Source organism: Felis catus, chromosome C1 (assembly GCF_018350175.1).
Source record: "Felis catus isolate Fca126 chromosome C1, F.catus_Fca126_mat1.0, whole genome shotgun sequence".
NCBI lineage: Eukaryota > Metazoa > Chordata > Mammalia > Carnivora > Felidae > Felis > Felis catus.
In genome coordinates this window covers 25,735,795-25,762,869 of record NC_058375.1, presented here as the reverse complement: position 1 = coordinate 25,762,869, position 27,075 = coordinate 25,735,795, and the positions used below count along the sequence as shown (strand labels likewise).

Genomic DNA, 27,075 nt, shown 5'->3' with positions numbered 1-27,075 from the left:
TACTAGCACTGTATTTATTGCCAAAAATTTCCCTCTTTGGACAAAGCTGGTGCACACCCGTTAACTCTAACCAGCTTCCTTCTTTTCAGAAGTCCATGCAGACACCCTCTCAGGTTTGCCATGGGCACTGAGCATGTCCCATTTGCACTTTACAGACCCTTTCCTCCACACCGCAGAACTCAAGCCCGTAAAAACCTTTAGTACCCATGACTTTTGGGACTGCTGTCTGCCCACTGGGGCTCTGCTTAGAGAACACCCCCTCAGGGTGTTTGGACAGCAAGATGGGTAGAAGGGAGGCCAGGCTGGCAGTGGAGTGATGATCAGGCTTCAGCAGTCCCCTTTCTGCTTGCTGGCAGAGTAGACACTCTACAAATGGAAGTTCCCTCACCCGCTTGCCAGAGCTGCGCAGGCCAGAGGAGTCTGGCCAGATTCTTCAACCCAAATGTACTCACAGCTGCATCCACGAGGGGCAGCCCCAGGGATGGCAGGGTTCTTCATGCCCACTGCTGCTAATTGCAGATAATGCATTAAAAATACAGAGCCACATCTGTTCATTTCAACATGAGTATCGAGGAATTTACGTGGTTTATAATGACAGAGTGTGAGGGGAGGAAAATGCTCACTCTGCCTGCAGACCAGACGCACAGCTGTGAGCAGAGAGCTGGAGGTGTGGTTTCTGGTGCCCAATAAATTCTCTGGATGCCAGCCAAGCCCTTTCTTGGAGGTGCCAAGGGATAGATCCAGGTATTTCTCTGGAAATACTACATTATGTAGCCAGTCAAGCACAGAGTGTGTGTGTTGGTGCTCAAGAAGCCTTCTGGGCCAGCTCTGCTGTTTGCAGAGTTCCCATGAGGAGGGGACCGACTACTGCCAGCCACAGGACAGGAGGAGCAGTGTGCCTCTCATGATTCCAACAAGCAGGCACTGAGAAGCTGGCCTAGAGTTTCAGTTCCTTGCCTGCAAAACGGAGGTGTTTAAAGTTCTTGCCTCATTGGGTTTATTAGCAAATCAAATAATTACATCTGGTTCACCCCAAACAGTACCAGGCACAGCATAGGCATCCAATAAATGTTTACTATTATTATTTTACTGCATGTCAAGCATCGTGTAAGATTTTAAAGGGTACCGGGATGAATAAGGCAAAGCCTCTGCCCTTCTCCTCAAGTTTGGGAGACAGTTGATACAATGTGATCTGCAGTGGGATGATGATATGTTATGGGAGCACAGAGGAGGGTGGGAGAGTCAAAGAGGGCTTCCTGGAGGAAGGGCCACCTGACCTGACTCTCATCTGAAGGTAGACGTTTACCAGACCTAAAAGGTAAGGAGGATGGTCCCAGCCTGGAGTAGCATGTGCAAAACCCGTGAGGAGAGTGTCAAGGTATAACATTTCTGGGGGAAATACTGCATAGCAGGGCCTTTGGGTGGATAATAATAAGCATCTATTGCTGTGTAACAAATTTCCCCAGAACATACGGCTTGAAACATTACCTCACATGTTCTGTGTGTTAGAAATCTGATTGTGATTTAGTTAGGTCCTCTGGCTCAGGGTTTCTCACAGGCCACAGTCAAGGTGTCTGCCAAGACTGTAAGTCATCTCAAAGCCCAACTGGGGAGAAGGGTTTGCTCCAAGCTTACTCACATGATTGAAGGATTGAGTGTTTCCGTGCTGTCAATCAGAGACTACCTCAGTGCCTTTCTGTCGGGCTTCAACATGGCTGCTTACCCCATCAGAGCGAGTCAGAGAGGGAGAGGATAAGACGGGAGTCCCAGTCCATTATAACTTCATCTCAACAGTGGCAGCTTACTATTTTTGCTGTGTTCTACTTGTTAGAAGCAATTCACTGGGTCCAGCCCACACAGAGGGGAGAGGATTGACCGAGGGCACAAATGCCAAGAGATGAAGAGCATGTGGTCATTTCTGAAGCTACCTACCACAGGCTGCCCTCTGGCCCCCAATGACTCGTTCCTCTTTCACACACAAAATACAGTTACCCCGTCCTCGGGTCCCCAAAGTCTTATCCCATGATAGTATTAGCTCAGAGTATAGAATACCATCATCTAAATCCGGTTCAGGTATGGATGAGGCTCGTGGGTGTGGTTCCTTAAGGGCAGGTTCTAGAAGACGGTTACTCTGGTGCTATAGTTCTACAAAACCAGAGAGAAAAGTTCTCGGCCCCCACATACCCAACACACAATGGTGGGACAGGCATAAGGTAATGGTTACAGACATTCCTACTCAAAACAGGGGGAAATGTGAGGCATAAAGCAATCCCTGGTCCATAACAATTCTGAAATCTACCCAGGAAAATACTGGAACTTTCTTGATTACCTTCAAAATCTGGGAATAATTCTCCATGAGTGTTCGCTCCACCTTCTGAACTCTTGGTTTCTCCCTTTGAGTCATTTTTTTCCCATGGAAGAAAGCATATATTGAGACTGGGGAGTCCAGTGACCTCTTTTTATTTTGTGCTGACTCCATCCCTCTCAGTCCTTCTTCTGATCATAGTTTTCTCCAGACCTTTGTGGGTCTTCGCTAAATCTGAGATTCACTCTTTACACGGAAGCCATGCCCACAGATTTCTTTGAACAAAACCCTTCTCTACCTTGAGTTTCTGCTAAGGTGACCAAGGAGCGATACTCTGATGCTTCCCAGAGGCCTTGCTGTTTGATCTGGAGGACCTGTGAGACCACCGTCATCTCTCTAAAGGGCCTTGTGTGACTGAATGACGCCCTGCTCTTTTGGTCTTCCTGAGGTCTCAACCAAAGGCTGTACAGCCTTACTCTCAGCTTTATCTCCAGACCACCTTTCCCTGACAGCACTGGAAAGCCATTTCTTGATTTTAGTGTCCTTTGCTGTCTTGGGAGATTGAGAGTTTTCAAAACTATCAAGTCCCAGAGTACCTGTGTGGCTCAGTCGGTTGAGCATCTGACTCTTGATTTTGGCTCAGGTCATGATCTCAGGGTTGTGAGATTGAATCCCGCATCAGGCTTGGTGTGGATCTTACTTAAGATTCTCTCTCTCCTTCCACCCCTCTGCTCCTCACTCTTGCTCGCTCTCTCTCTCTCTCTAAAACAAAACAAAACAAAACAAAACAAAACAAAACAAAACCTTTCAAGTCCTGACTCCTTTTTAAATAATTTTTCCCTTGATTTATCTCTTCTCACATAAATGTCAAGAAGAAAGTGGTCAGTGCCTTTGGCACTTTGCTTGGACCTCTCCTTGGCTAGGTTACTAAGTTGAGTGGGCCATGTTGCGCTTTCACGTAACTGCAGACAATAGTGTTGCTAAGCTTTCTGCCACTACAAAACAAGGATCCCCTCCTTCCAGTTTCCATAACATGTCCTTGCTTCCTTTTGAGCCTTCACTGGCAGCATCCTCAAAGTCCAGATTTTTCTAACAAGCTTCACAGAATATTCCCCTAGACTGCCCACTGTTTCCAAAGCCATCACACATTTTTAGGTATTTTCCATGATACTATGCCTCTCTTGATAACTCAATCTGGATTATCACCTATTGGTTTGTAACAAATTACCCCAAACTGTGGTTGCATGAAACAATAGCATCTATTAGCCTAGTCTCTGTGAGTCAGGAATCAGAAGTGGCTTATCTGGGTCACAAGGCTGTTCAGTAAAGGTGTCCACTGGAGCTGAGGAATGATCCACCTCCAAGCTTATTCATAGTTGTTGGCAGGATTCATTCCTTGTAGGCTGTTTGAAAGGGGGCCTCAGTTCCTCACTGGGTGTTGGCCAAAGCCACCCTCAGTTCCTTTCCACATGAGCCCCTCCACAGGGCAGCTTTCAACATGTCAGTTTGCTTTGAGCAAGCAAGAGACAGAGACAGAGAGAGACCATTTTTTACACCCTAGTCACTGGTACAGAAGTGACATCTTATCACTTTTGCCCTATTCTATTCATTAGAAGTAAGTCGCTAGGCCCAGCCCACACTTAAAGGGAGGTATTACACAAGGGTGTGAATACCAGGAGGTGGGGATCACTGGGAGCTACTGCAGAAGCTGAGTGTGGGCGGCAGTGCAGAGGCAGCAGGGGCTCATGCTGTGTCAGACTGCCATAGGCGATGGGCAACCACTGAAACACTTTCCTGTTGAGGGGGAAGAGTCTTACATCAATCAGGCATCAGAGGAAGGACTGGAAAGGGAGCAATGGGTAGTGAGAGCTATTGCATGGAAACTTACAAGGGGGTGGCCACATGAGCATATTCATGGCATCCCACCAACCCAGAGGTCAAGGCCAGCCTGGAACATCACATGGCCCCCTTCAGGCCCCTGGCTAAGCTTTCTTCTGCTTCAACTGCCTTTTTCTGTGTTGTTCTTCTCTTCTTTAAACCATCCTCTAGACACCAGGGCAGGCACCCTCATTCATAGGGTCCTTCTTACACACCAGCCCTCATTTACTGTGATATCCCAGATGTTTTGTGTACTCTCCAGCACACCTAAGGGCAAGTATTACTTTGGGGAGTGTGATTAGAGGTACATGACAAGAGAGTGTCATCCCCTTGGTGACTTAACCCTAAGGACCCTGCTCTGTCCATGGACCTGATCCTCATACTTAAAGGCCCAGAAACTGGATCATTTCATCCTCAGACAGTTGGTGCTTTAGTGGCATCTAAAATCAGCTATAAGATCCCAACACAGTTATGTGTTCCAGATGCTAATCAATTGTTTTTCAACTAGGATCAACTCCTCTGTAGGGATTTGAGGTAAACCCAATACATAAATATGCTCATTCCCATCAGGTTTGAAATCCGTTGGCAGGTGCAGGAGAAAAACATGAGGGTCAACCTGTCACCTCTATTACCAATGAAGTAATTGGAACACAGACCTGAGCGCACTCTGCAGCCAAGGAGGGGTGGGAAGAAAGAAAAGGATGGTCAGCTCCTTCTCTCAAACCCAGTAGGCAGATAAGTCTCATTCACTCTTCTAAGTGAATGGCTGGGTTGCAAGAGGGAGAAGAATTCGTCTGTGAGCCCGGGACTAGCAGCATCAGTGTCACCTGGGAACTTTTGGAAATGCAAAGTTTAGGTCCAACTCCCAGAAAAATGGCATTTTTGGGGACATAGCATTCTGTGTCCAACATGCTCAGAGGTGATTCTTTTTTTTTTAATGTTTATTTATTTTTGAGAGAGAGAGAGAGAGAGAGAGAGAGAACAAGCAGGGGAGGGGCAGAGAGAGAAGGAGACAGAATCTGAAGCAGGGTTTAGGCTCTGACCTGCCAGCACAGAGCCTGACGTGGGGCTCAAACTCACAAACCACGAGACGACCTGAGCCAAAATTGAATGCTCAACCAACTGAGCCACCCAGGTGCTCCCGAGGTGATTCTAACATAGGCTCAAGGTTGACAACCACCACTCGAGTGAAAGCTGTTCCACATGCAAACATGAGACCTGGGAAGAAGTGTCCTTATGGAACATTCTGCCACCCATGCCTACCCTTATGAATCACAGGAGTAGAAGTTTCACACTTTTCATGTTTGATTTTTAGCTTACAGTTGCTCCCACGAGTACCAAGTAGAGGCTCCTGATTTTTTCCCCTCCAAAAAAGAGACATGTCATGGGCTTGATATTTTTTAACCTTGCCTCTAGCTCTTGCAGACCTTGGAGGGGCTAGCATCTCCTTGTTGGCACTTGGTAGTCTCTGAAGACTCTAGAATGCCCAATAACCAGAAATCAAAGTGGATGTACATGGCTCGCCCTGCAGAAAACTCTGTGGCTTCCCACTGTACTTAGATGTTAAAATAAACTCCTTTCTAAGGTCTGCCCCTCTCCAGCTGCATGGCATCCACTTGCTCACACCTTGTCATTCTGGCCTCCCTTCCCTCCCTCTAATATGCCAAGCTCACTTCTGTCTCAGGACCTTTGCACTAGCTGTCCCACTGCTTGAAGAACCCTTTCTTCAGACCTTGGCATGCCTGGTTTCTACTTGTCCTTTAAATCCAAACTCAGATGTCATCTTTGGCCACTGATTTAACGTGCCCTCAACCTCCCTTGTCACTGTTTATCTCATTACCCTTGTTTATTTTCTTTGGAGCACTTGGCACTATCAAAAAATGATCCGGTGTGTTTATTTGTTGACTTATTATCTGTCTTCCCCTCCCTGGAACGTAAGAGATCACAGACCTTGCTGTATTCCAAGCATCAGAACAGTTCCTGGTATATTGCAAGCATAAGATTTACATAAATATTTCTTGAATAAATGAATAAATGAATGAATAAATGAACATAGGAAAAGCTTTAGGAGAGAAGGATCAGAGTGCAGTGATTCAGCCATTGAGACAGCAGTGGGCCCAAAGACTCTGCCTTCCTCTTCCCAAGGGCAGGGGCACAGAGCCCACCTGAGTGGGTCTGGAGTGCTAGCTCCACACCTCACTTCCTGCCTGCTTCTCTTCTAGCCCACTGACTTAGGCCAGGCTCCCACCTCTCCTCCTCCTCCCCCTCCTCCTTCTCCTCCTCTTCCTCCTCCTTCCCTCCCTCCTCTGTCATTACATTACAGTCATTAGAAGCCTACAGATTCACACCCTCCTGTCGTCTTTTTCATAAAGGAATGTTAATGGAATTTGTCTTCAGCAGGGGCGATGCAGACTGTTGTCAAAACTATGACTTGGCCACCCACATTCATGTAATTAATCACACAGGAAACCAGAAAGGGGCAGTATGAGGGCTGGGCCCAGCTGTGTGGCAGCCCACTTCCCAGAAAGGAGTGTGGTACAACACCCAGCTGCTACCCATCAGGAGCCCACAGGTCAGGCTGGAAACAACTTAACTGGAACCACTACAGAGGAGTACAAGCCAGGATGGACTCTGCCCAGGGCAGGGATGGAGGTGGTCTTTTCCGCCTTCAGGAAGTTACAAAGGAAAGGAAATTAAACAGTTAAAGTAGAGGCTAGAGAGAGACATAAGGCTAAAGACAGCCTCTTCTAGAATTATAAGAAATCAGGCATTTATTAAATACTGTATTGGTTTTCTATTGTCATGTAACAAATCACCATACACTTACTGGCTTAAAACAATACACATTGTCTCATGGTTTCTGTGGGTCAGGAATCCAGTAACAGCTCAGCTTGGCTGTGAGACCTCACAATGCTGCAATCAAGGTGTCAGTGAGGGCTGGGTTTTCATCTGGAGGCTCAACTGGGGAGGGGCCCACTTCCCTGCTTATGTAGTTGCTGAACATTCAGTTCCTCATGGTTGTAGGACTGGGAGCTTTAGTTTTTGTTGGGCTATCGGTCTGAGGCCACCCTCAGCTCCTAGAGACTTACCACCATTCTTTGCCATGTGGGTTTCCTCAGCTTGGCTGCTTCACCAAGCCAGCACAGAGAATCTCTAGAGCAAATCAAGTAGTAAGATGGAGTTTTATATATCATTACATAATCACAGAAGTCACATCTTATCTGTTTTCCTTCATTCTATTGATTAAAAGCAAGTTACATGTTCTGCCCATATTTAATCAGAAGGGATCATACAGGGGTATGGATACCAGCAGGGAGAATCATGAGACAGCCACCCTAGAGGATGCCCACCACAGTACCTATTATGTGTTAATGACTGTGTCAAGTGCTCTTATATGTATTACATCATTTATTCACTAAAGCAACCTGCAAGGTGGGCATCATCCCCATTGCACGGGGGAGGACTCAGAGGAAAGAGAATTTGCCCAGGGTCTTGCAGACATTAAGATCAGAACCATTTGTACCACAGCACCAAGCCAATCTGTGCAAGCTTAGAGGCTGAAGGATTTGCATCTTTGCAGTGAGGAGCAAGGGCCTGAGGGAGGCAGGGGAAGCAGGGTAGCAAGTGCATTACAGCTTCCTGTGAGACTTCAGACCAGGAGGAAGGGATGGGTGTGGATTACATGTTGAGAAAGAAAAAAACAGAGCACTTAGGTTTGATGATCTCTGCTTTCTCAATGAAATAGAAAATGAGGACGTCTCCTGAGAGAGTGGAGGTTGGGCTTTAGGGGAAGCAGAGCCAAGTTGGAACAACAACTGTAGGAAACAGGGAATGGGAAACAGGAATCTGGCCAACACCAGTACAAGGTTGCCAAGTAGGATAAAGCTGCTTCCTCCCTGAAGACTTCAAAGGTTTCCTTGGTAGGGGGTACCTGCTTCCACCCCGGCACTTTGTACAGTCTTCACTTTAACTGTGCCTTGTAGTGCTGTCGCTTATGTCCACAACCAACTCTCTCATCAGAAGGAAAGTTCTTTCAGGGCAGGAACCTAACAGTAGTCTATGCGGGGCCTCCCGGTACCCAGCACAGGATCTGCCACATGTGAGTCTCCCACAAATAGCCTGATTCCAGACATTGAATTTTGAAATCACTCCACTCTATTACTTTCTATTCCCTAAAGGCTCACCCAGTCCTATAAGACTTTTCAAAGTAAGCCTTTTTACTTTTGTTTTGAGAGTACAGATAGCAGTACAGTATGAAGTGTAAGTGCATCATGGAATAGGAATGGAGATGGAATTAGGGAAGCCTCTTGCGTGCATAACCTGGTGACAAAAAAGCATTTTTGCAATTTGGCCCAGTCTTTTTGATGTCAAGAAGCCAAGAGCCATTTCAAAATAGTTCGTATCAATCTATATTGATATGAAACGTTGCCCATAGTATATTGTTGCCTGAAAAATAGTTACAGCACAGACACAAAACAATCTGATTTGTGTCAAATTACCAGTTTTGACTTTAAGTGGCATAAAACCTAATTCAAACTAACTTAGACAAAAAGATGGAATATGTGGGTTCATCTTCAATGAAAATCTCAAGACTATACCCTGATGCTATAAAGACTAACATTGGGGCCCGAGAATGAGGCAAATGGCTCACAACAGCCTCAGGGCTATCTATACAGGGCCATAGGATCCCTTGCAAAAGTTCTGTGGTCCACTCTGATTGGACCAGCATGGGTCACATGCCTGTAACTGAACCAATCAGTGTGACTGGAGGACTTCATCTGATCAAGCCTTGGATGGAGGCAGGTGCTGTGAACAAGAGGAGAAGGGATGGATACCAGGTAGTCAGAAAGGCAACAAATGTCCATGCCCATGTGTGTTATGCTTATAAGCATAGAAAAATGAGTGGGTGGATGCCCACCAAAATTATGACAGGGTTTTCTCCAAGTTGTAGGACTTGGGCAGAGTCAAATGTCTGTTTTTGTAAAATCAGTCCAGAGCTTCATCCCCACTAGAGTAGGGATCACCACTGGAGTCTCATCTTGGCTAATGGTATGTAAGGCTTGCTGGAGGAGCAGTTCTAGAATTACTGGAGAAACCAAACCCCCCAAGGCCCACCTAAACTCCAGTTTCTCAACCTCTGCTGGGCCTGAACTGGGAGTGCAACTTGAACTCCAGGCCTTCTGGCCCTCCTGCTGAAGAGAATGGCAGGACTGAAGGACTGGTGCTCATGCACCTGACCCTGAGGAGAGTCTTCTGCCCTAGATAACCACTTGCAACCAGGATGCCCTTACCTCCATGACTTCCACTTTGCAACTGGAGACTCCCATCCGACCTGCCCAAGCCAAGCTCTGTAGGTACTGACCTCACGGGCTGCTCTGTGGACACCTTTGCTACCTGTCTCAAAGCCAGCCCTCCCCAGGGTCAGCTTCCAAACCCCAACCTCAACTACCACCCCACTCTCTTCCTCCAAACAGCAGCAGCCACAGCCGCTGTAATGCCACACAGGAGACCAGAGACAGGCAATACAGTTGAATGACATTTTATTTCTAATTGGATCCATCAGCCTTGTCTGACTCCATTTTCCCTCTTCGCTGGTTCTTAGCTGACCGTTGGTGGCCCTTGTTGGCCTTACGTTGTTTACGGTAGATTTCCAGGTCCTCTTGGTACTTGGCTCTCAGGAGAGCTGCTCTTTGCTCATATGGCTGCTTTTCAGCACCTGTTGTTGCTGACCACATCTTCCCTGAGGCCTTTGCCACCTGCACTACAGACCAGTTCGGATTCTCCCTCTTCAGCTGGGCATAGTGGTCTTGGCAGAAGAGCAAGAAAGACGATGGGGGCCGTCTGGGTGCGTAGGGGTCCCTCTTTCTCCTCTTCTTCTTCTTGCCACCATAATTCATCATCTCTTCCTGGTATCGGGCTTTGTCGAGCTTGGCCAGGGCTTCATATTTGGCCTTTTCATGTTTTGAGATGGATCTCCATTTTTCCGAACACTTTCTAGAGAACTCTTTAAAGCTGAGGTAGGTATTTGGCTGCTGCTCCTTGAACTTGTTCCTGTAATTCAGCAAAAAGTGGATGTAAGAAGAGACATTTGCCTTGGGCCTTAGCTCAATTTCTTTTCCCATGTTCATAAGGTCATTTTTTTTTTCTGGATTCAGTAACTTGGATAGCAGAGACTTCTGTCTCCACACTCCAGGAACAATCTAGAAGGTGCTCTGCTTGCGGTGAATTTTTCTCTCTGAAGAGCTACGGTCAGGAGTCAGCCTTTTCAGTGCTGGTGGCATTATTGAGTCAGAGGAGGGGACTGTGACATCATTCACCAGCCTGCAGCATTTGCATACAGCCACTCTTATTGGTTGGTTACTTGAGGGTCCATTTCTGTTTCTCCTGAGCAATGATGGTTCATCCAGACGAGGCTAGGGAGCAGCCCCTTCCTCTAGAATATTTCTCCTTGGCTTCCTGGAGGCCACAGGCTTTGCTCAGCAATGGGAGCTTTCAGTCCCTCAGATGTAGTAAAGAGCCATGGGGTCTGCCTTCCTTGCCGTAAGATTGTCAAGATGCCGCATGATCCCTTCCACAGTCAGGATGGAAATAACGAACACGAGGAGGTGGATGGCTCTGAGCTGTCATGATAAAATGTGAAGTCTTTCTGTTTGCCTTGAATGGTGGCAGCTCACACCATTCAAAGAGTTTAGTAGTGACTCTAAAAATAATCAGGTATGACAGCCGTGACTCGGTTCCTGTCAGGACAAAGTTGTCTAATTTAAAACCCGAGCATTTGGGCTATACATCTAAATTCTTCATCGCTCTGAAGAACTGGGGGGCGGGGTAGGTGGAGGGAGGAGAACCTTGAGGTTTTACTAATTACACTTGAGTCCATGAAAGTGGGGTCAAATCCTTGGCTTATCAGGAGGCCTCTCTGCTCTCATCTCAGGGATCCCTGTCTCTCAGGGTTAGAGAACAGAGCCCTAATGGCTACACTCAAACTAGCTGGCTTCTGATTTGTTGTGAAAGCAGTTGCAAATATTCTACCCTTCTTCCGGATGAAGGAAGAAAGAAAGACAATAGAAGTGTCATCTAGTGACCTTTGGACACTTTAAGGTCCTTGCTTGGAAGGTACTGGGGTTAATACAACTTGGTGGTTGATAATAGTGCTGATCGATAGGGCTGGAAAATGGAGCCTCATTAACACAAAAATTAGGGTAAAATAGCCACTAACAGGTGGGAGTCTGAATTTGGGCTGATTTGCGTGACTCAAGCTTGTGCTTCACATGCTGCCTCCTCAGAACTGGTGCCTCCAAGGCCGATGGTTCCAGTGTACGGCCTTGGTTACTGAGCCTGATGAGAAAGCTGCCTAAGACTAGTCCGACCGCACTTACAGTCATTACCAGGGCTCCAGGACTGACTTCAACATCCATCTTCTGTAAAAGAAATATGAAAATTGATGAGTGTCCCTAGTCCTGAATTTTATCCCCAGCTCTGCGACAAGGTGACTGGACTACTGACCAGCCCCTTCTTTCCTGTAAGCCTATGATTTCCTATCTGTAAAATGGGTGCTTTGGACTGGCCAAGAAAGACCCTCCGGGTGGCATGCTTTAGTTTTATGGCTGCATTTAGGGGCCTGTAAAATATCAGATGCCAGCCGAGGCAGTCTGGGCTAGCAGTGGGGGCAGAGGGGTCTGGCCAGTGAGAACATTTCTCAGCCTAGTTAGCTTTTTGTGCTGCAGTCCTTTTTCCCAAGGGCCACCGCAGGTTGGCTCACCTGTTTGTTGGATTTGAGCTGGGCTACCAAGGGGAATGGGACATAGCTCCTCTCCGAGATGGAAGGACTTGGCTAACATCTATAAATATTAATCAGACTCTGCTCAGTCTCACAAAAACCCCAGCGGCTCATCTGTGCCTCCATTCATGACCTCCTACCCTTCTCATGATGAAAAGATCCAGAAGGATTAACCCCATGATAATCATCTGGAGCCTAACAGATCTAGGAAGACAAGGTGGTGAAAGGTAAAAGCTGTGGCCACCCTTTGGTGTCTGGGCCACACTCTCAACTTGAAGAGATGAAATGGGGACATTGTCTGGAGGACCTTAAGCATGGTCAACATGCCTGGATTTCTAAATCAATGCTATGTGTGTTGGTAGCTGAGACTTTCCAACCTTCTCCACCCTGCCCTTTTGCCCTGGGAAGGTGAGACCACATCAATGAGTCTCATGCCATCTGGCTTCCATTTCAGTTTGGCCAATGGGGACCCCAACAGTAGATCAGGGAGAGAGGAAGGTGAAGTCAGGACACTTATTCTGGCTCCCTCTTCACAGGTTCTCCGACCCGGGACTGAGGTCTTGGCTCCAACTAAGGGTCTTTTCCAAGTGACTGACTCCTTCTAGGTTCAGGAATTGCTCCCTCTGCTTGTCCTCTCCTGCCAAGGGTGGTAAGAGCTCAGCTTTTACTAGCCTCTGAGGACTCTGCTATGCCTGTGGCTTTCCTACACCTTGCCCTTCCCTTTGTAAAGAGCTTCTTTATTAAACACGCCTCAAATTCTTCTAATTTGAATGGCCATCTGTTTCCTACTGGGACCCTGACCGGTGTACCATGTTTCTGGCTTTCCACCATGAACAGCCATGGAGGTGGATAAATAAAGCAAGCGTGGGCACCAGTTCAGTGTCGAGGGTAGTGAGCTTCTCAAGGCCCAAGCACCCAGCAGTCACACAGCCCAGAATGGTCTGCAGGGGCAAACATGCCTGCCAGGGCAGTAGCAGAACAGGGCCAGATGGCCTCAATAGAGGCATCTAACAACACTTGTATTATGAGATGACCTCTAGGAAGGTTTATGGGTCTGGATAACCAGATAGTAAATATTTTCAACTTTGTGGGCCATATGGCTTCTATTGGAAGTACTCAACTCTACCATTGTAGCTCAAAAGTAGCCGTAGACAATATATACACCAATGGGTGTGGTTATGCCCCTGATAAAACTTTACAAAAACAAGTAGTGGGCTGGAGGTCAGAAATCTGCTGACGCTGGTCTGGAGATATGAGTTCAGTGTTTTCTAACTTGTTAATTGCAGTTTACAATAGGAAATACATTTTACATCATGACCAATTTGTGCACATGCATAGTTCATAATATTTATATACTGCTTAATGTGTGCCAGTCTCTTTTCTAAGTGCTTTACCTACATCAATTGATTTAATCTATAACAACTGTGTGTGTGTGTATGTGTGTGTTGGAGGAGGTGCTATTTTTATCCCCACTGTAAAGATAAGGGTCTCTAAACACAGAGTATACAGAAACAAAAGCTTTATGAAACTATACTTACTATGTGTGTGATATACTCTTTTCTATCCTGTTACAGTTCCTATTTTGTTATTTAAAGTGCAACCTGCAGACTGATCTCATGACCTACTTCGAACTGATTTGAAGAACACTATATAGGCAAGCTGAGGGGTAGCTCCTACTTTAGAGACTGTGAGATCCTCTTGACTTAGCAATGAATGATAACGAAGTGGAAAGAACATGGCCTGGAGTCAGGGAGACATGAGTTCAAATGTTAGCTTTGCCGCTTACTAGCTGGGTCTAGCTTGTTACAACCTTATCAATAAAGAGCAATGAGGTGGTAACAAAGCCGTATGGAGCAACTAACGAATGATGAGAATAACGTACCCATGCCATGTGGGCTGGACGTAGGGACTCACTTCTAATGAATAGAGTGTGGAAAAGTTCAAATTGTGTCTTTCCAGTGGAGAAAACTGACAGATACCACCTTAATCAAATAACGATTATCTTTCCCCAATTCCATAACCCATGGTCTAATCATGAGAAAATGTTAGACAAGCCCAAAGTAAGGGATATTCTACAAAATACTTGACCGGTACTCTTCAAACGTGCCAAGGTCTTCGGAAAGCAAAGAAAGCCTGAGAAACTGACACAAATTAAAGACTAAGTAGATTCAGTGTCTCAGTGCTATGGAAGATGTGGACAGGATTCTGGACCAAGAGAAAAGGCATTGGTGAAAAGACTGGAGAAATGCGAATGAAGTCTTCCATTGGGCTAACAGTACTGTACCAATGTTGATTGCTTAGTCTGGATACATGTAGCATGGTTATGTAAGATGCTAATGTTAGAGGAAGCTGGGTGATGGGTCTACAGGAAATTTCTGTACTATCTTTGCAACTCTCTTCTCACTTCAAAATAAAAAGTCTTTCGAAAATCTCCCCAGCTAACAGTAATGTGCACCCAGAGTTGAGATACCTTGACCCTTCTCTTCCAGAAATCTAAGGACAGATTTGACCCTCAATTGTAGTGGCGTATGATCTTGGCATATCTTCTGTAACAGTGTTCCCCAAATTTGGGGGCATGCTGGAACCATCTGAGGAGGTTTCAAAAATCCCAGTGCTCAGGCCACAAGAAGAAGAGCAAAAGTACCAGGCTTGGGCATCTAGTAAATGCTTTGATGCTTCCTTCATCCCCCTCCTGCCCCTCTTCCAGTGGGGTAGGAATCAGTGACTGCATATGCCCTCTGAGGAAGGTATTTGTGAGGAAGGTATCCTCTTGAGGAAGGATAGGTACGATAACGGCTCCACAGAGATGTCCACATCTGAAACCCAGAAGCCCATGATTGTGTTATCTACCTTCCATGGCAAAAGAAAGTTTGCAGATGTGATTATGTTAAGGATTTGAGATGGGTGGATTATCCTGGGCTACCTGGGTGGACTTTACGTAATCACGTGGGTCGCTGTAAGAGGAAGGCAGGAGTGTCAAAAGTTTGAGATGGAGATGTGGTGACAGATGCAGATTATTAGATGCAGCACTGCTGGGTTTGAAGATGGAGAAAGAGACCACAAGCCAGGAAACGATGTGGCCAGAAGTTGGGGAAGGCTAGCAAACAGATCCTCCCCTAGAGCTCCAGAGAGCACAGCCCTGTAGACACCTTGATCTTGGCCCATCGATACCCATTTTGGACCCCCATCCCCCAGGATTGTAAGACAATCTGTGTTGTTTCAGGCCACTAAGTTTGTAGTAATTTGTTAAAGCAGCGAGAAGAAAGGAATATAGTATCTTTCTCATCCAGCTGATGGTCTGTAACATTTCCTGTGCTATTCTTAACCTCTGTTTGTGTTAATAAAGATGAAAAATTTATGCCACCGCTTATTGGATTAGTTGTGGGAGCAAGGAGCATGATCTACTCAATTTTACACACTCTTCTTCACTCACTTGCTGACTCATTAAGTCACTAATTCACTCGTTTGCTTACCAATTAATTCACTCTTAGATTCTTTCAGTTCATTCACTCACTCATTCGCCACTCATGTACATGCACACATGCGCATAGGCACACACACATCTCAATAAATAGCTGTGAGTTGCTGGAGCAGTGTGACTGATTCTCTGATGGCCACTTATAAGCAGTAATTGAAGGACGGATATTGTCTTAGGAAAGGAGATGGTGGTAGAAAGAGGTATCTGAAATTTCCTGGAAGCCAGACTGGTGGGGAAGGCAGGGTTGTCGGCAGCTAGGCCTAGGCTCTTTGGCATTCACCTCATGCCAAGAACTGTTGCTCAATCGCATGTGACCATAATATTTTAATAATAATGATGGTAATGCTTTAGGTATATCATTGCCAGAAAAGCCTAGAGAGAGAGATTAATTTTTCCAAGGCCACACAGCAACGAGTGGCAGAGCCAGGCCTCAGACTCTGGTTGGTTTGACTCTTAAGTCCATGTGTTTAGCCTCTACTGGGAGCCCCAGAACTCCTTGGCTGGGGCCAAGGAGAAGAGGAAGCCAGCAAGGAACAAGGCCAAGTATTGCAGGAGGAGGCCAGGTGGAAGGAGCATAAGGTATCTAAATCTCAACACTTAAGGGATTCAAGGGAGACTTTTCTCATTTGGGTTGGAGGATCTCTCATTCCAGATGGATCTGGTCAGTTTATCCACAGTTCATAGAATGCCCTGAGTCGAGCAGGTAGACTGACCGGGGTAGCCCATAGAACCACACCAGCATGTGCAGGTAGGTCCACATGGAACGTGGGTCCACTACTGAGGACAAAGGCTGGTCAAAGCAGTGGACTAGTGAACAAGTAGACAGGAAATGGGACAGATGATCAGGCACAAGAATGGGATCAGCGTGGTGGGAGTCAGGCATACCTGCTTACCTCTGGCAGGATACAAAAAGGGAGGAGAGGATGAGATCTAGAACAAGACCAGCTTTGGGGAGATAATGCCCACAGTGAGCTGTGGCTACCTCTCACAGGCCTTGACAAAGCCACTCTCTTATACCACAGAGTAGGAAGAGTGGTCACTGTTTTTTTTTTTCTTTTACAGAATGTGTGTGTGCAGGGGAGGAGCAGAGGGAGAGGGACAGAGAGAATCTTAAACAGGCTCCACACCCAGCCTGGAGTCCAACACAGGGCTCCATGTCACAACCATGTGATCATGACCTGAGCCGAAATCAAGAGTCAGACAGACACTTAACCAACTGAGCCAGCAGGCACCCTGGTTCCTGATCTTTTTGTTCAGCCCCCTGCCTCTTTCAATCACAATGAACATCTTTCATTTTGTTTGCCTAGCACCAATCCCTCCCTCCCTTTGAGCGCATTCCTTCTTTTGGAGAACGGTCCCAAACAGGTCTAGGAGGGGTCCATTCCCTTGGCTCCAGGAGTGGGCACATATGCCAGCTGGACTAATCAGAGGCTTCCAGTGGGCTTTTTCTAATTGGAAGGGAAGGGATCTCTGTATTGTTTCTGGGGAAGTGAAGGTGTGAGGGTGAATCGGAGCTGCTAAGGGAGGCCATGGTTCCAGACTTAAGCATCTGCCATTCGCAATAGAGAGAATGAAGCCAGCAGACAGAGCATAATAGAGATAGGGCACAAAGAGTGGGGCCTTGTGGTATCTGGGTCCCTGGGTCTAGTCTAGTCATCCCTGGGGCCAGCTACAGCTTGACTACAGCAGCCAATAATTTCTTCTCTATTCCAGGCTGATTTGATCTGGATTTCTGCCATTTGAAACCAAAAGTATTACCCCAGATGTGATGGAGATGAGCTATACGGGAAGACAGGAACTCTCCTCTCCCCTGTTTGTCAGTTCTCTCCCTCCTATCTCCTTCCTCTCCCCTCGACTTGCTTGTGCTCCACCGTACAAACAGCTGGACCTCTGGTTTGTTATTCAGAAAGTATACATACAACACTGGCACATTGTGGGCCCTTAATAATAATAGTGAATGCACTTTGAGCACTTGCTATGTGCCAAGCACTGTACTTAGAGCTTTTATACCTGTTATCTCTCTTAAACCTCCTATCAGCTCTATGAAGTGGGTGCTATTGTTATTCTTAGCAAATAGATGGGGAAACTGAGACCCAAAGCAGGTCAATTACCTGCCCACAGTTAGACAGCTGGTAAGTTTAGATCTGAGCCCTGAACCTAGACAGGTGCTTCCTAGAGCCCATGTGCCTAATCTTACCCCAGACTGCTTTCTTTCATGGCCCTTTGCCCATCAGTCTCCCTTCCTGCATGGAGACATGCCATGATCAAGAATATGTGGCTGTTGTGTCTTGAAGCCTGAGCAGGAGTTTTACGAGCATCACCACATCACCCTGAATCATCACAATGCATTGTGAGACACACTGGGAAAGAGAGGCTCAGAGAGATGCAGTCTCCCAGGGTCACACAGCCAATGGGTATGAAGCCAGCATCCAAATCCAGCAGCGTCTTGACTAGGACCCCTTGTTCACCGGCCTGCACATCCCTGAAATGTTTTAGGCCATACATCCTCTAGCCGACTGGAGGCTCATACCCTCAGCCTGGGCTTCAGAGCTGCCAGGATCTCAAGCAGGGCTGGCTAGCTGCCTTCTGGAGGGGGAGGGGCACATCGATGATGCTCAGGCTCAGAATGGCAGCCGAGTGGCAGGCAGAGGCTGGCGTGGGAGGCTCCTTGGTAAGCCATCTGCAAACGTTTCCTCTGGATGAGAAGTACTATCCAAATATAATCCCCAGAGGCCTCTGCAAGGTATAGATGGCTACCCTCCCTGAGAGGGGGACAGGTCCTTTCTCTGACTCATGTCTGCCAGTGACAGGTGGAAGATGGACAAGGTTGAGAGAGCAGGAGCTGGTGGAGGTCAAGCTGGGGCTGCCCAAGGAGGAGGGAAGGTGGCTGCCACTTGGAATGGCTACCCTGGGTGCCACAGAGTGCCTTGTCCTTCCCCTTCCCCCCCGCCCCACCCTCCTGCACTGTTCTATCACCAGAGTGGATGCAGGCATCCTTACTTCTCCAGGGAAACCTAGGCCAGGCTACTCTGAGGTCTGCTTAATCCCTGTGTGCTCTGGAAGTTAAGGTTCAAGGCACTGATAAGATCCCATCCCTTCTCCCTTCAAACCAAAGCATGAGAAGAAAACAGTTCACATTTGTGAGGCACTTGCTGTGTGTCAGGCACAGTCCTGGACACCTTATATATACACAAGTTCACAGGACCCCCATTGCACAGATTAGGAAACTGGGGCCCAGAGGTTTTGGCACATACCCACATTTACACAACTAGAAAACAGCGGAATCCAGACTCAAATACAGGGCTGTGCTGATTCCAGAGGCCCGACCCTTAACCTTTGACCTCCCTAAGCCCATTGCCTCTGTGTAAGGGAACAAGACAGGTGATGACCCAGACAGGTGACATTTCCACCCAGGCAGAGACCTGAGGCAGGAAGGCGAGAGGGTCCAGGTAGAGTGTGAGTGTGCCTTGGTCCCCAGCCAGGCTCCCACGGCCTGCACCCCGTTCCTGGGCCAGGCCTGAAGGGGCAGGCTTTAACATCTTAGGGCATAGGACCATCAGGTCTCCAGGCCGGATCGCAGGTCTAACCTAGAGCAACAGAGGCACTGGCTGAGGGCAGGGGATGGCTGGCTAAGGCCAGCTAAGGGTTCAGTAGCAAGGCAGGGCAGAGACTGCTCTTCGATTCTGTCCCAATCAGACCGGAGCAGGACGGAGAGTAGGACAACGAATGTACAAGGCACATCACGTGTTGTAAGAGCAATGAAGCAGGGGTGGCAGCGACAGAGGTGCAGACAACGACGCTGGGCCACTCCTTTACCGTATCTCCTTTGCAGGGCCCCTCTTCGGCTAAGCCAGTGCACGGTCCGATCAGCCGATTGGCCCCGCTTGGGTCACATGGCCACCCTGATCCAATCAGCTGCGGCCTGGGGGTCACGTGGTTCCGGTGGGAGGCCTCATCTTTAAAGGCTTGTGGCTCTGCCTGATTTAGTCGCGGAGACAGAAAATGAGGGAGGCGGGCGTCCCCTGAAAGGTAGTTGAGGGCCGGCCACCAGCCCCCTCGCCCAAAGCTTGGCCCCGGGCCGCACCTCCGTCTGCAAGACCCAGCGCCAATCTGCTCCGGGCAGCATCCTGAGCACAGCCTCTGCGCAGAGACAGGAGACGCCCCACACCGCAGCCCTCCTGGGTCAGCCGCTGAGTCAGGAACGCAAGGAACGGACGCCCCAGGCCACTCCCAGACCTTCTCAAGGTGCCATCCCCAACACGCAAGCCCCAGGGGCGCTCACCCGCAGGTGTTGACACCCACATCCCAGGAGCCCTGCCCCTGGCACTCCCGGCCTCAGATACACGCCCTCCAGGGAGCGGTGCTTCTGGAGGAAAAGCGTTTACCTGATGTAGTTTGTGTGGGTTCCCCGGAGCTAACAATTAGCTGAGCAGGGAAGAGCCCTGATAATTTGTGGAGTTTATTGAGTTGCTTCTGGGGGAAGAAGGAACATTTGCCCACATTGATTACCAGACTTCGCTGATCCTGCCCTGGGGATATGTCAGGACGGGAAGAGTCCCCCAGAAAGGTACCAGCAGCTGCCAAGTGAATGGGGAGCACAGTGAGGGCTGAGGGACCAAGGGGCTGGGGCGGCCTGGCTTCGTCTTCGTGGGAAACGGAGATGAAACCCAGCCTGGCCTCAGAGGCTCTCCCTACTGTCTCCAGGCTCACCTGCTCGCCTGCCTTTCTCCCCACATATGCCCTCTTCTTTCACCGGCAGGATCTCATTCATTCGTTCGTTCATTCAGGCGTTCCTTCTTCTAGTGAGTGGTATTGACCGAGCCCTTTGCATGTATTAGCTTTCCATGCAAGGTACTGAGGAAAAAACTTAAGTAGTAAGACATGGCTCTTGTCTTCAGACAGCTCACAGTTTGGGGGGTGAGGCAGACCCCTGGACGATGCTTGGTGAGACAAGTACCAGGGTAGAGGAAGTGCAAAGAGTCACAGATACACGGGGGCAGCCAACCAGATTCTCTGGAGCCAGTGGCTGTAAGATCCCACCTGAAGGTAAGGAAGCAGCTAGAAAAAGGATTGGGGGTGGATCAAAGGGGACAGGGAGAATTTGGCAAGGAGCTGACCCTCTGTTGAGAATGCTGTAGATGAGATCCATACATAGTGAACCTTTAGGCCTAGGAGTCCTCTGAAGTCCTCCTCAATTAGGATTTTAAGATTAGTTGATTCCCACTCTCCTGATAGCCAAGGGGCTGTAATTAGATCAGATGCCCCACTATTGAAAGCAAGAGGCCACCCTTCCTTCCTTCCTTCCTTCCTTCCTTCCTTCCTTCCTTCCTTCCTTCCTTCCTTCTTTCCTTCCTTCCTTCCTTCCTTTCTTCCTTCTTTCCTTCCTTCCTTCCTTCCTTCTTTCCTTCCTTCCTTCCTTCCTTCCTTCCTTCCTTCCTTCCTTCCTTCACAAAGCACGGATAATAAAAGTGCTCAGTACTTAGCCCTCTCCACCAGAGCAGCTCCCTGGGGTGGCTGGCACTCCCACGGCCTCGCTAGATCTTCCTGACCGATGCCTTGTGGCACGTGAAGTGCCAGCTGCCTGCTGGCCGTCTCCCACCCCCACCCTCAATGCCCATGCACCTCATGCTCCCACCAGCTGAGTCTTGCACTTTCTGAGAATCAGATGGGTCTGTTGCCAACTCTCTTGGTGCCAGTCATACTTGTTATTGTAATTATGTGATTTAAATTAAACATCACATAAGCTGATGAAATATGAGTGTGAAAGGAAATAGAGTTGCATCTATGGAAACTAAATTGAATGCTTTGGAATGACTCCATGAAGGAGAATCTCTAAAAAGAATTACTCCCTCAATATTAGGTGTGAGTGACTGAGACAGTTGCACCCCACTGGGTCAGTTCCATTGGGGCAGGGACCAAGTCCATCTTGCTCACTGCAGCCTTCCCAGTGCCCCACACAGAGCCTGGCACATTGTAGGTGCTCAATAAATACGTGTTGAGTGAACATACCGTAGAAGAATTAAACATGGTGAGCAATGAACTGTGGGTGTAGTTTATATAAGGCAGACAGTGTGGAGAACAAAACCGTGGTCAAAGGAAAGACCTTGGTCCTACATTAAATGGATTGACGAGTAAATGTGCATTTAGGTATTTGCACACTATAATGAAATGCTTTAGCTGTGTATGTGTTCTTATGCCCTCCTCACAAATTACTTTTTACCAACCAACTATGTCATCTTCAAGGCTTCAAGGTGTTAGTAAATGTTTCTGTAAAGGGTGAGATAAATAATTTGGGCGTTGCGGGTTACAGTGTCTGTCACAGCTACTCGACTCTGCCGTTGCAGCATAAAAGCAGACAAATGTAAATGAATGATCATGGTTGTGATCCAATAAAACTTTATCTACAAAAACAGACAGCAAGCTCTAGTTTGCCAACCCCTGTTCTAAGGAATTGATTTGTTCTTTGTGCCAGGCACTGTGCTGTGTTGCTAGACATACCAAGATAAAGGAAATCCTGTCCCAGCTTTTATAGAGCCTGGCTTCTGGTTGAGAGATGGTTGTGAGTTGGTGTATCGGCGTGATGGTAAGGGCTTGAGCATGGCGCAGAGGGGTCACAGTGAAGGCAAATGCTTCTCCCATGGGGGCAGGGAAAGAGAGATGTGGAAAGAATGAGAGATTTGGTTAGGTGTATGTGATGGGTGATATTTCCCCAGGTAGTCAGGTGGGGTGACAGGAAAGGACACTGCAGATAGAGGGAGTAGCATATGCAAAGGCACGGAGACATGGAAGAAGCTGGAGCTCGAAGTGGGTGTCACTGGAGAGGAAAGGCATGAAAAAGTCTAGATTTTATGATATTGGAGCTGGTGGGCCTCTGCTTCTGGGTTTCCAGCAAGGCAGGAACTTGGGAAGATCTCCCCACAGAGTACAGAGATGGACTGGGGGCAGAGGACAGATCAGAAGACTGACTCAGTAGTCCAGGTGAGGATGACAAGGTTGTGAGGCCCAGAAGACTTGGCCATGGAGGGCAGGAACAGGAGGAGTTAAGAATGATGCTTGGGTTGGGTGACCAGGAGGATGGTGTGGATTATGGGGAGAAAGAACACTGGGGAGCTAGACTGATTGGCAGAAGCTTGGGTTTGTTCAAACAAGCCCCAAACATCCAGGTAGGTTGCTGGGATTTGAATCTTCATACCGTGGCTCAGCTGCTCAGAGCTGCCTGAACAAGTGAGGTGGGTAGGCACTGCTGAGAACCGGAACCTTGAGATGTCTTTCCAAAGACAAGTCTAAAGACTCAGGGACTCTGGCAGTCCATATCCAAAAGGGAGCTTCATTCATCCTGGGCATTTGCCCGATTCCAGGAAAGTGTGTAACATCCTGGGTTTGTCTAAGGAAAAGCATTTGTTTTGACATAGCAAGAATCCTAGGTATTTGGCTAAGGAAAACTGATACTGAAATCATTGGTGATGAGAATGGGTGTGTCAGGGCTGAGTCAATGAAGTCTGACTTCAGAAATGAGAGGTGGCTTGGCGGGGGGGGGGGGGGGGGCGGCGGGAAGCGGAATCGGTTTCCAACAAAGGCCTTGGTGTCCTTTGCTCACTACCATCAAGGCATCCAGAGGGTTTCCCTGGTTGCATCGTGGTGCCCTCTCCATCCCCCAAAGAGGAAAGCAGATGGCAGGTGGGGAAGGAAGAGAGTTTGGGAGTGGGGATAAAGTGGCCAGCACCTCCTATATTTCACATTCTCCCCAGCCACCTTTGTGGTTGGAAGGATGGTTTTTGTTTGACCCTAGGATGCAAAGAGTCTTCAACCCTGAGTCAAATCCAGGCTGTGCACATAGCTTAGCTAAGAGATAAAGCCCATAGGAGCTGCTCTGGAACACAGAAGCCAGATGCCACTGCCTGAGGAGTGGTGGCTGGGCAGAGAAGGGGACATTACAGTGGAATCTGGTAGATTTCAGGCTTTGCAAAGACTTCTCATATCCAGGGAACAAGTGGGAGTGGCACCCACTGGCAAGCACAGTGCCTTTTATACAATGTGTGCTTAGTGAGTAAATGAATGAGTGAATGTTCTCCCGAGGATGTCAGTTTTCAGGAATACTGAAATCTAAGGCAGAATCTTCTAGTACTCCCCCTCAGATTACAGGTAGGCAGTGATTCCTTGCAGACTCACTGTTTTCATCTCTGCGCCCCAACATCCTAACTGTAGAAGAAGCTTCTTAAGAAGAAATACTTTCCATGAAGCCTGCTCTGAGCTGTCCTATTACCAAGAGAAGAACTTAGAGCTTTCTGGAGGGGAATTCAAAGCCACTTTTCCCATAATCAACTACATGCATTAAAGGGAGCGTTTGTTTTTTTGTTCTCCCCAAGCCAGATTCCATTAATGAAGCCCCATTTAACGGAAGTCAATTTACCAAAAAGAAAAAAAAAAATTGAGTGTAATTGCTTAAATACATTTTATGCTGTACTGCAATAGCAATTTCCTGGGCGAACTTGGAATTCCCAAGGCCCCCCAGAGTGAAGTTAATGTGGACAGAAAGGTTTGGAGGGGAGAATCTCTCTTTGTGTTTCTCTCCTTTAATTATGATTCTAAGAGGGAGCAGAATTAAAGAGGATCCTGGGGGGAAGCGGGAGGGGAAGAAAAGAAACAGAATGGAATTCAGCCTAAACTGTTCCACCGCCTTCCTTCATGCTTGCATGTATGTGGCAGTATACAACACAGTGGCTGAGTACATAGGCTCAGAGTGGAGTGGTTTGAGTTTGACTGCCACCTCTGCCATTTCATGGCTGTGTGACCTTGAACAAGCTTCTTAACCTCTCTGTGCAGTCAGATGGTACAATGGGAAAGGGCAGACAGAGCAACAAGTACAAAGACAGAGAAGCACAAAAAAGCAATGTGTGTTCCACTACAAGTAAGGTCTTCTGTTTGATTGGAGATGGGGTGTGTGTGTGTGTGTGTGTGTGTGTGTGTGCGTGCACATTTACACGTGTGCTCAGGGAAGGAAGGCAGGCAGGAGTCAGACCAGGAAGACTTCACTAAGAAGGTGACATTTGATCAAAAACTTAGAGGAACTGAGGAGGTGAGCCACATGAACGTCTGGGAGAAGAGCCAGCTAGCAGGTAGGGAGAATGTCAAGTGCAAAGGCCCTGAGGCCAAAAGAGGTCTGGCCAGCTTTGAACCGCAAGGAGACCTGTGTGACTGGAGCAGAAAAAATAGAGATGAGAAGAGGGGGAGGTAAGAGAGGTGAGAACACACTGGCTTTTTTAAAGCCCGAGGCCACAGTAAGGTCTTACTCTAAGGATAGAAGCCACTGGAGATTTGTTTTTAATGAACTCTGTTCAGGTCTAATTTACACAAAATAAAATTACCCATTTTTTTCAATGTTTATTTACTTTTGAGAGAGAGAGAGAGAGAGAGAGCCAGAGCATGAGTTGGGGAGGGGCAGAGAGAGAGGGAGACACAGAATCTGAAGCAGGCTCCAGGCTCTGAGCTGTCAGCACAGAGCCCGATGCAGGGCTCAAACTCACGAACTGCGAGATCTTGACCTGAGCCTAAGTCAGACACTCAATTGACTGAGCCACCCAGGCATTCCTAAAATTACCCATTTTAAATGTTTTCAGAGCTGTGACCAACATGTACTTCCCACATAACCACCATCTCCTTCAAAATACAGAACATTCCCATGACCCCAGGAGGTTCCCCTGGGGATCCCCACCTGTACCTCTCACCCCCAGCTCTGGCATCTACTAATCTGCTTTCTCTTACTATCGATGAGTCTTTTCCAGGGTTTCATATAAATGGAACCGTACAGTATATACTTTTTAATCACCCGATATAATGCTTCTGATAGCTCCCTGTGTTGTCGTGTGTGTCAGTGATGTTGGAGAGTTTCCAGTGGGCACGACACCATCTCAGTGGCAGAGTCTGATGTGGTGACTCCAACATGTAAGCCCCCAATTATGGGATAGTTGCCAGGAAAACTCTCACATATGCGTTTACGTCCAGGGAGGCAGGAGCAGAACAGAGTAAAGATGTGTAGGCAACACAGGGCCCCAAGAGTTTAAGCCTTGGGGGTGAAGAGTTACCAGGAGTCCTCAGGGTGGGTAAAGGTGTGGGAGAGATGGACATCGGGTGTCCCTCAGAGCTTCTCCAGGCTGCACGCTTGGGGCTAAAGCAGATACTGGGACTGGAGAAGCCTCACTGGCTTCCACTTACCATAGTCGTGATCATGACTTCTCATCCTGCTCTGGGACCCCGGCACCCTCCCCAGATCCCATTTTGCAATAAACATCCTTTGGTTCTGAATTATTCAGGTAAATTCTCCCTATTTCTACTTCCCTTATGTAAATAGTCCCCAAGCTTTGTCATTGATACAGAATTGAACTTGGCCTGGGGGGGGGGGGGGGAACCCACAATACTGTTTGTGGCTCCTTAGAAAACTTCAGTGACTCAGACTGTAATAAACTATTTTGAATGGGATCTGGTGAAATACAGTAATTGGTTTCTATAATAGCTCTTACCAATGGTAATATGGGTTATATTATTAGAATTTGGTGTGTGTCAGCATTTTCATTACAGTAAAAACTCAGTTTTGCAGGGTATGAAGCTCCTTGGTTATTTCCTTTGTTTAATACACATTTATGGGGACCCACCATGCTGGATCTCTTCCATTTGCCCCCTCCAGATCCTCTCCCCAACCTTTTCCACTCTGTTCCATATCTAGGAAGACTTAGCTATAGGGCTGTATCAATATGCTCCTTTGCTTCTGGCTTCTGATTGGGATAAATCAACAGAAGCATCAGTAGGAGGTTGGAGGAGGGGAAAGAGGAGACTGAGTTCTGGGTTTGCATTTCTTTGCCCCCTCCTAGTGGGACTTAAATGCCCAAGATCTAGGTCCTGTGTGGTGACCTAGGCATGCAGCCTTCTTTTTCAGGGATAATCATTTCTTCTCCAGGCTCCTAAGTGGTAACAAGCAACAGCCTACTGCCCCATCCCTGGTGGTTTCCCCACTTTTTTGATAAAGAGTCCATTCATTGAACTCCTGGAATTATTCTCCTATGACTGTGCCATCCACTTTCTGTTGGAATCCTGATTTGCCTGCTTTGTACCAACCATGGTGCTAGATGCTTGGTACAAGGACGAAGAATAAAAATGACAAAGAATAAAATAGCAGCTGCCATTTACCAAAAGCTCTCTATTTCCCAGGGACCATGCTAAGGCCTTTTTTTGTGTGTATCATCTCATTTAATCTTTGCAACTCTTTGAGGGAATGCTTATTATTGTCCCCATTTTACAAAGTCACAGAGAGTTGAAGGAATTTTTGTAAGATAACGCAGCTCATCCCTCCAGAGCCCGGTCTTCTTCACCATCAGACTACAATGCCCTCCTTGAGGAGTTACCTTAGGGAGACACCCACCTAGATGATGAATCATAGGTGCTGTGGCATCACAGAGGAGGAAAAGGAAAATGACGTTTCTTGAGCTAATGTGTGTCAGATACTGGGCTAGGTTCTTTGCCCATAGGTAGGTCTCACATTTATTCCCACAGACGCTTCAGGCTGGGCTTAGTATTCTCATTTTCAGAAAGGTTCAGTAACTAGTCCTAGGTCACACTGGTACTAAGTGGTAGAGCCTAGATCTG

General features: G+C 47.6%; 2 protein-coding genes across 9 annotated transcripts in view; one reads left to right on the top strand and one right to left on the bottom strand.

Annotated features, from left to right (window-relative positions):
• CSMD2 (CUB and Sushi multiple domains 2) overlaps positions 1–27,075 on the top strand; it is a 602,474-nt gene that overhangs the window by 255,589 nt on the left and 319,810 nt on the right. Inside the window, exons 1-3 of one of the 8 annotated variants that reach the window (XM_045035512.1) lie at positions 16,583–18,109; positions 18,418–19,683; positions 20,337–20,484. The exons of 6 other annotated variants lie outside the window; for them this stretch is intronic. The gene's annotated coding sequence lies outside the window, so the exon portion shown is untranslated. Of the gene's footprint in view, positions 1–16,582; positions 18,110–18,417; positions 19,684–20,336; positions 20,485–27,075 lie in introns of those variants that run through there. One more of the 8 variants, XM_023258441.2, reaches the window with a different exon arrangement.
• On the bottom strand, positions 9,707–10,440 carry HMGB4 (high mobility group box 4). The gene has a single exon (XM_003989838.6). It carries the CDS (start codon positions 10,309–10,311, stop codon positions 9,730–9,732), a length of 582 nt encoding a protein of 193 aa, XP_003989887.1. The 5' UTR covers positions 10,312–10,440; the 3' UTR covers positions 9,707–9,729.

What these genes read in the sequence shown, in the direction of transcription:
- HMGB4 (XM_003989838.6), bottom strand. Translation starts at nt 10,311, where the DNA reads ATGAACATGGGAAAAGAAATTGAGCTAAGGCCCAAGGCAAATGTCTCT.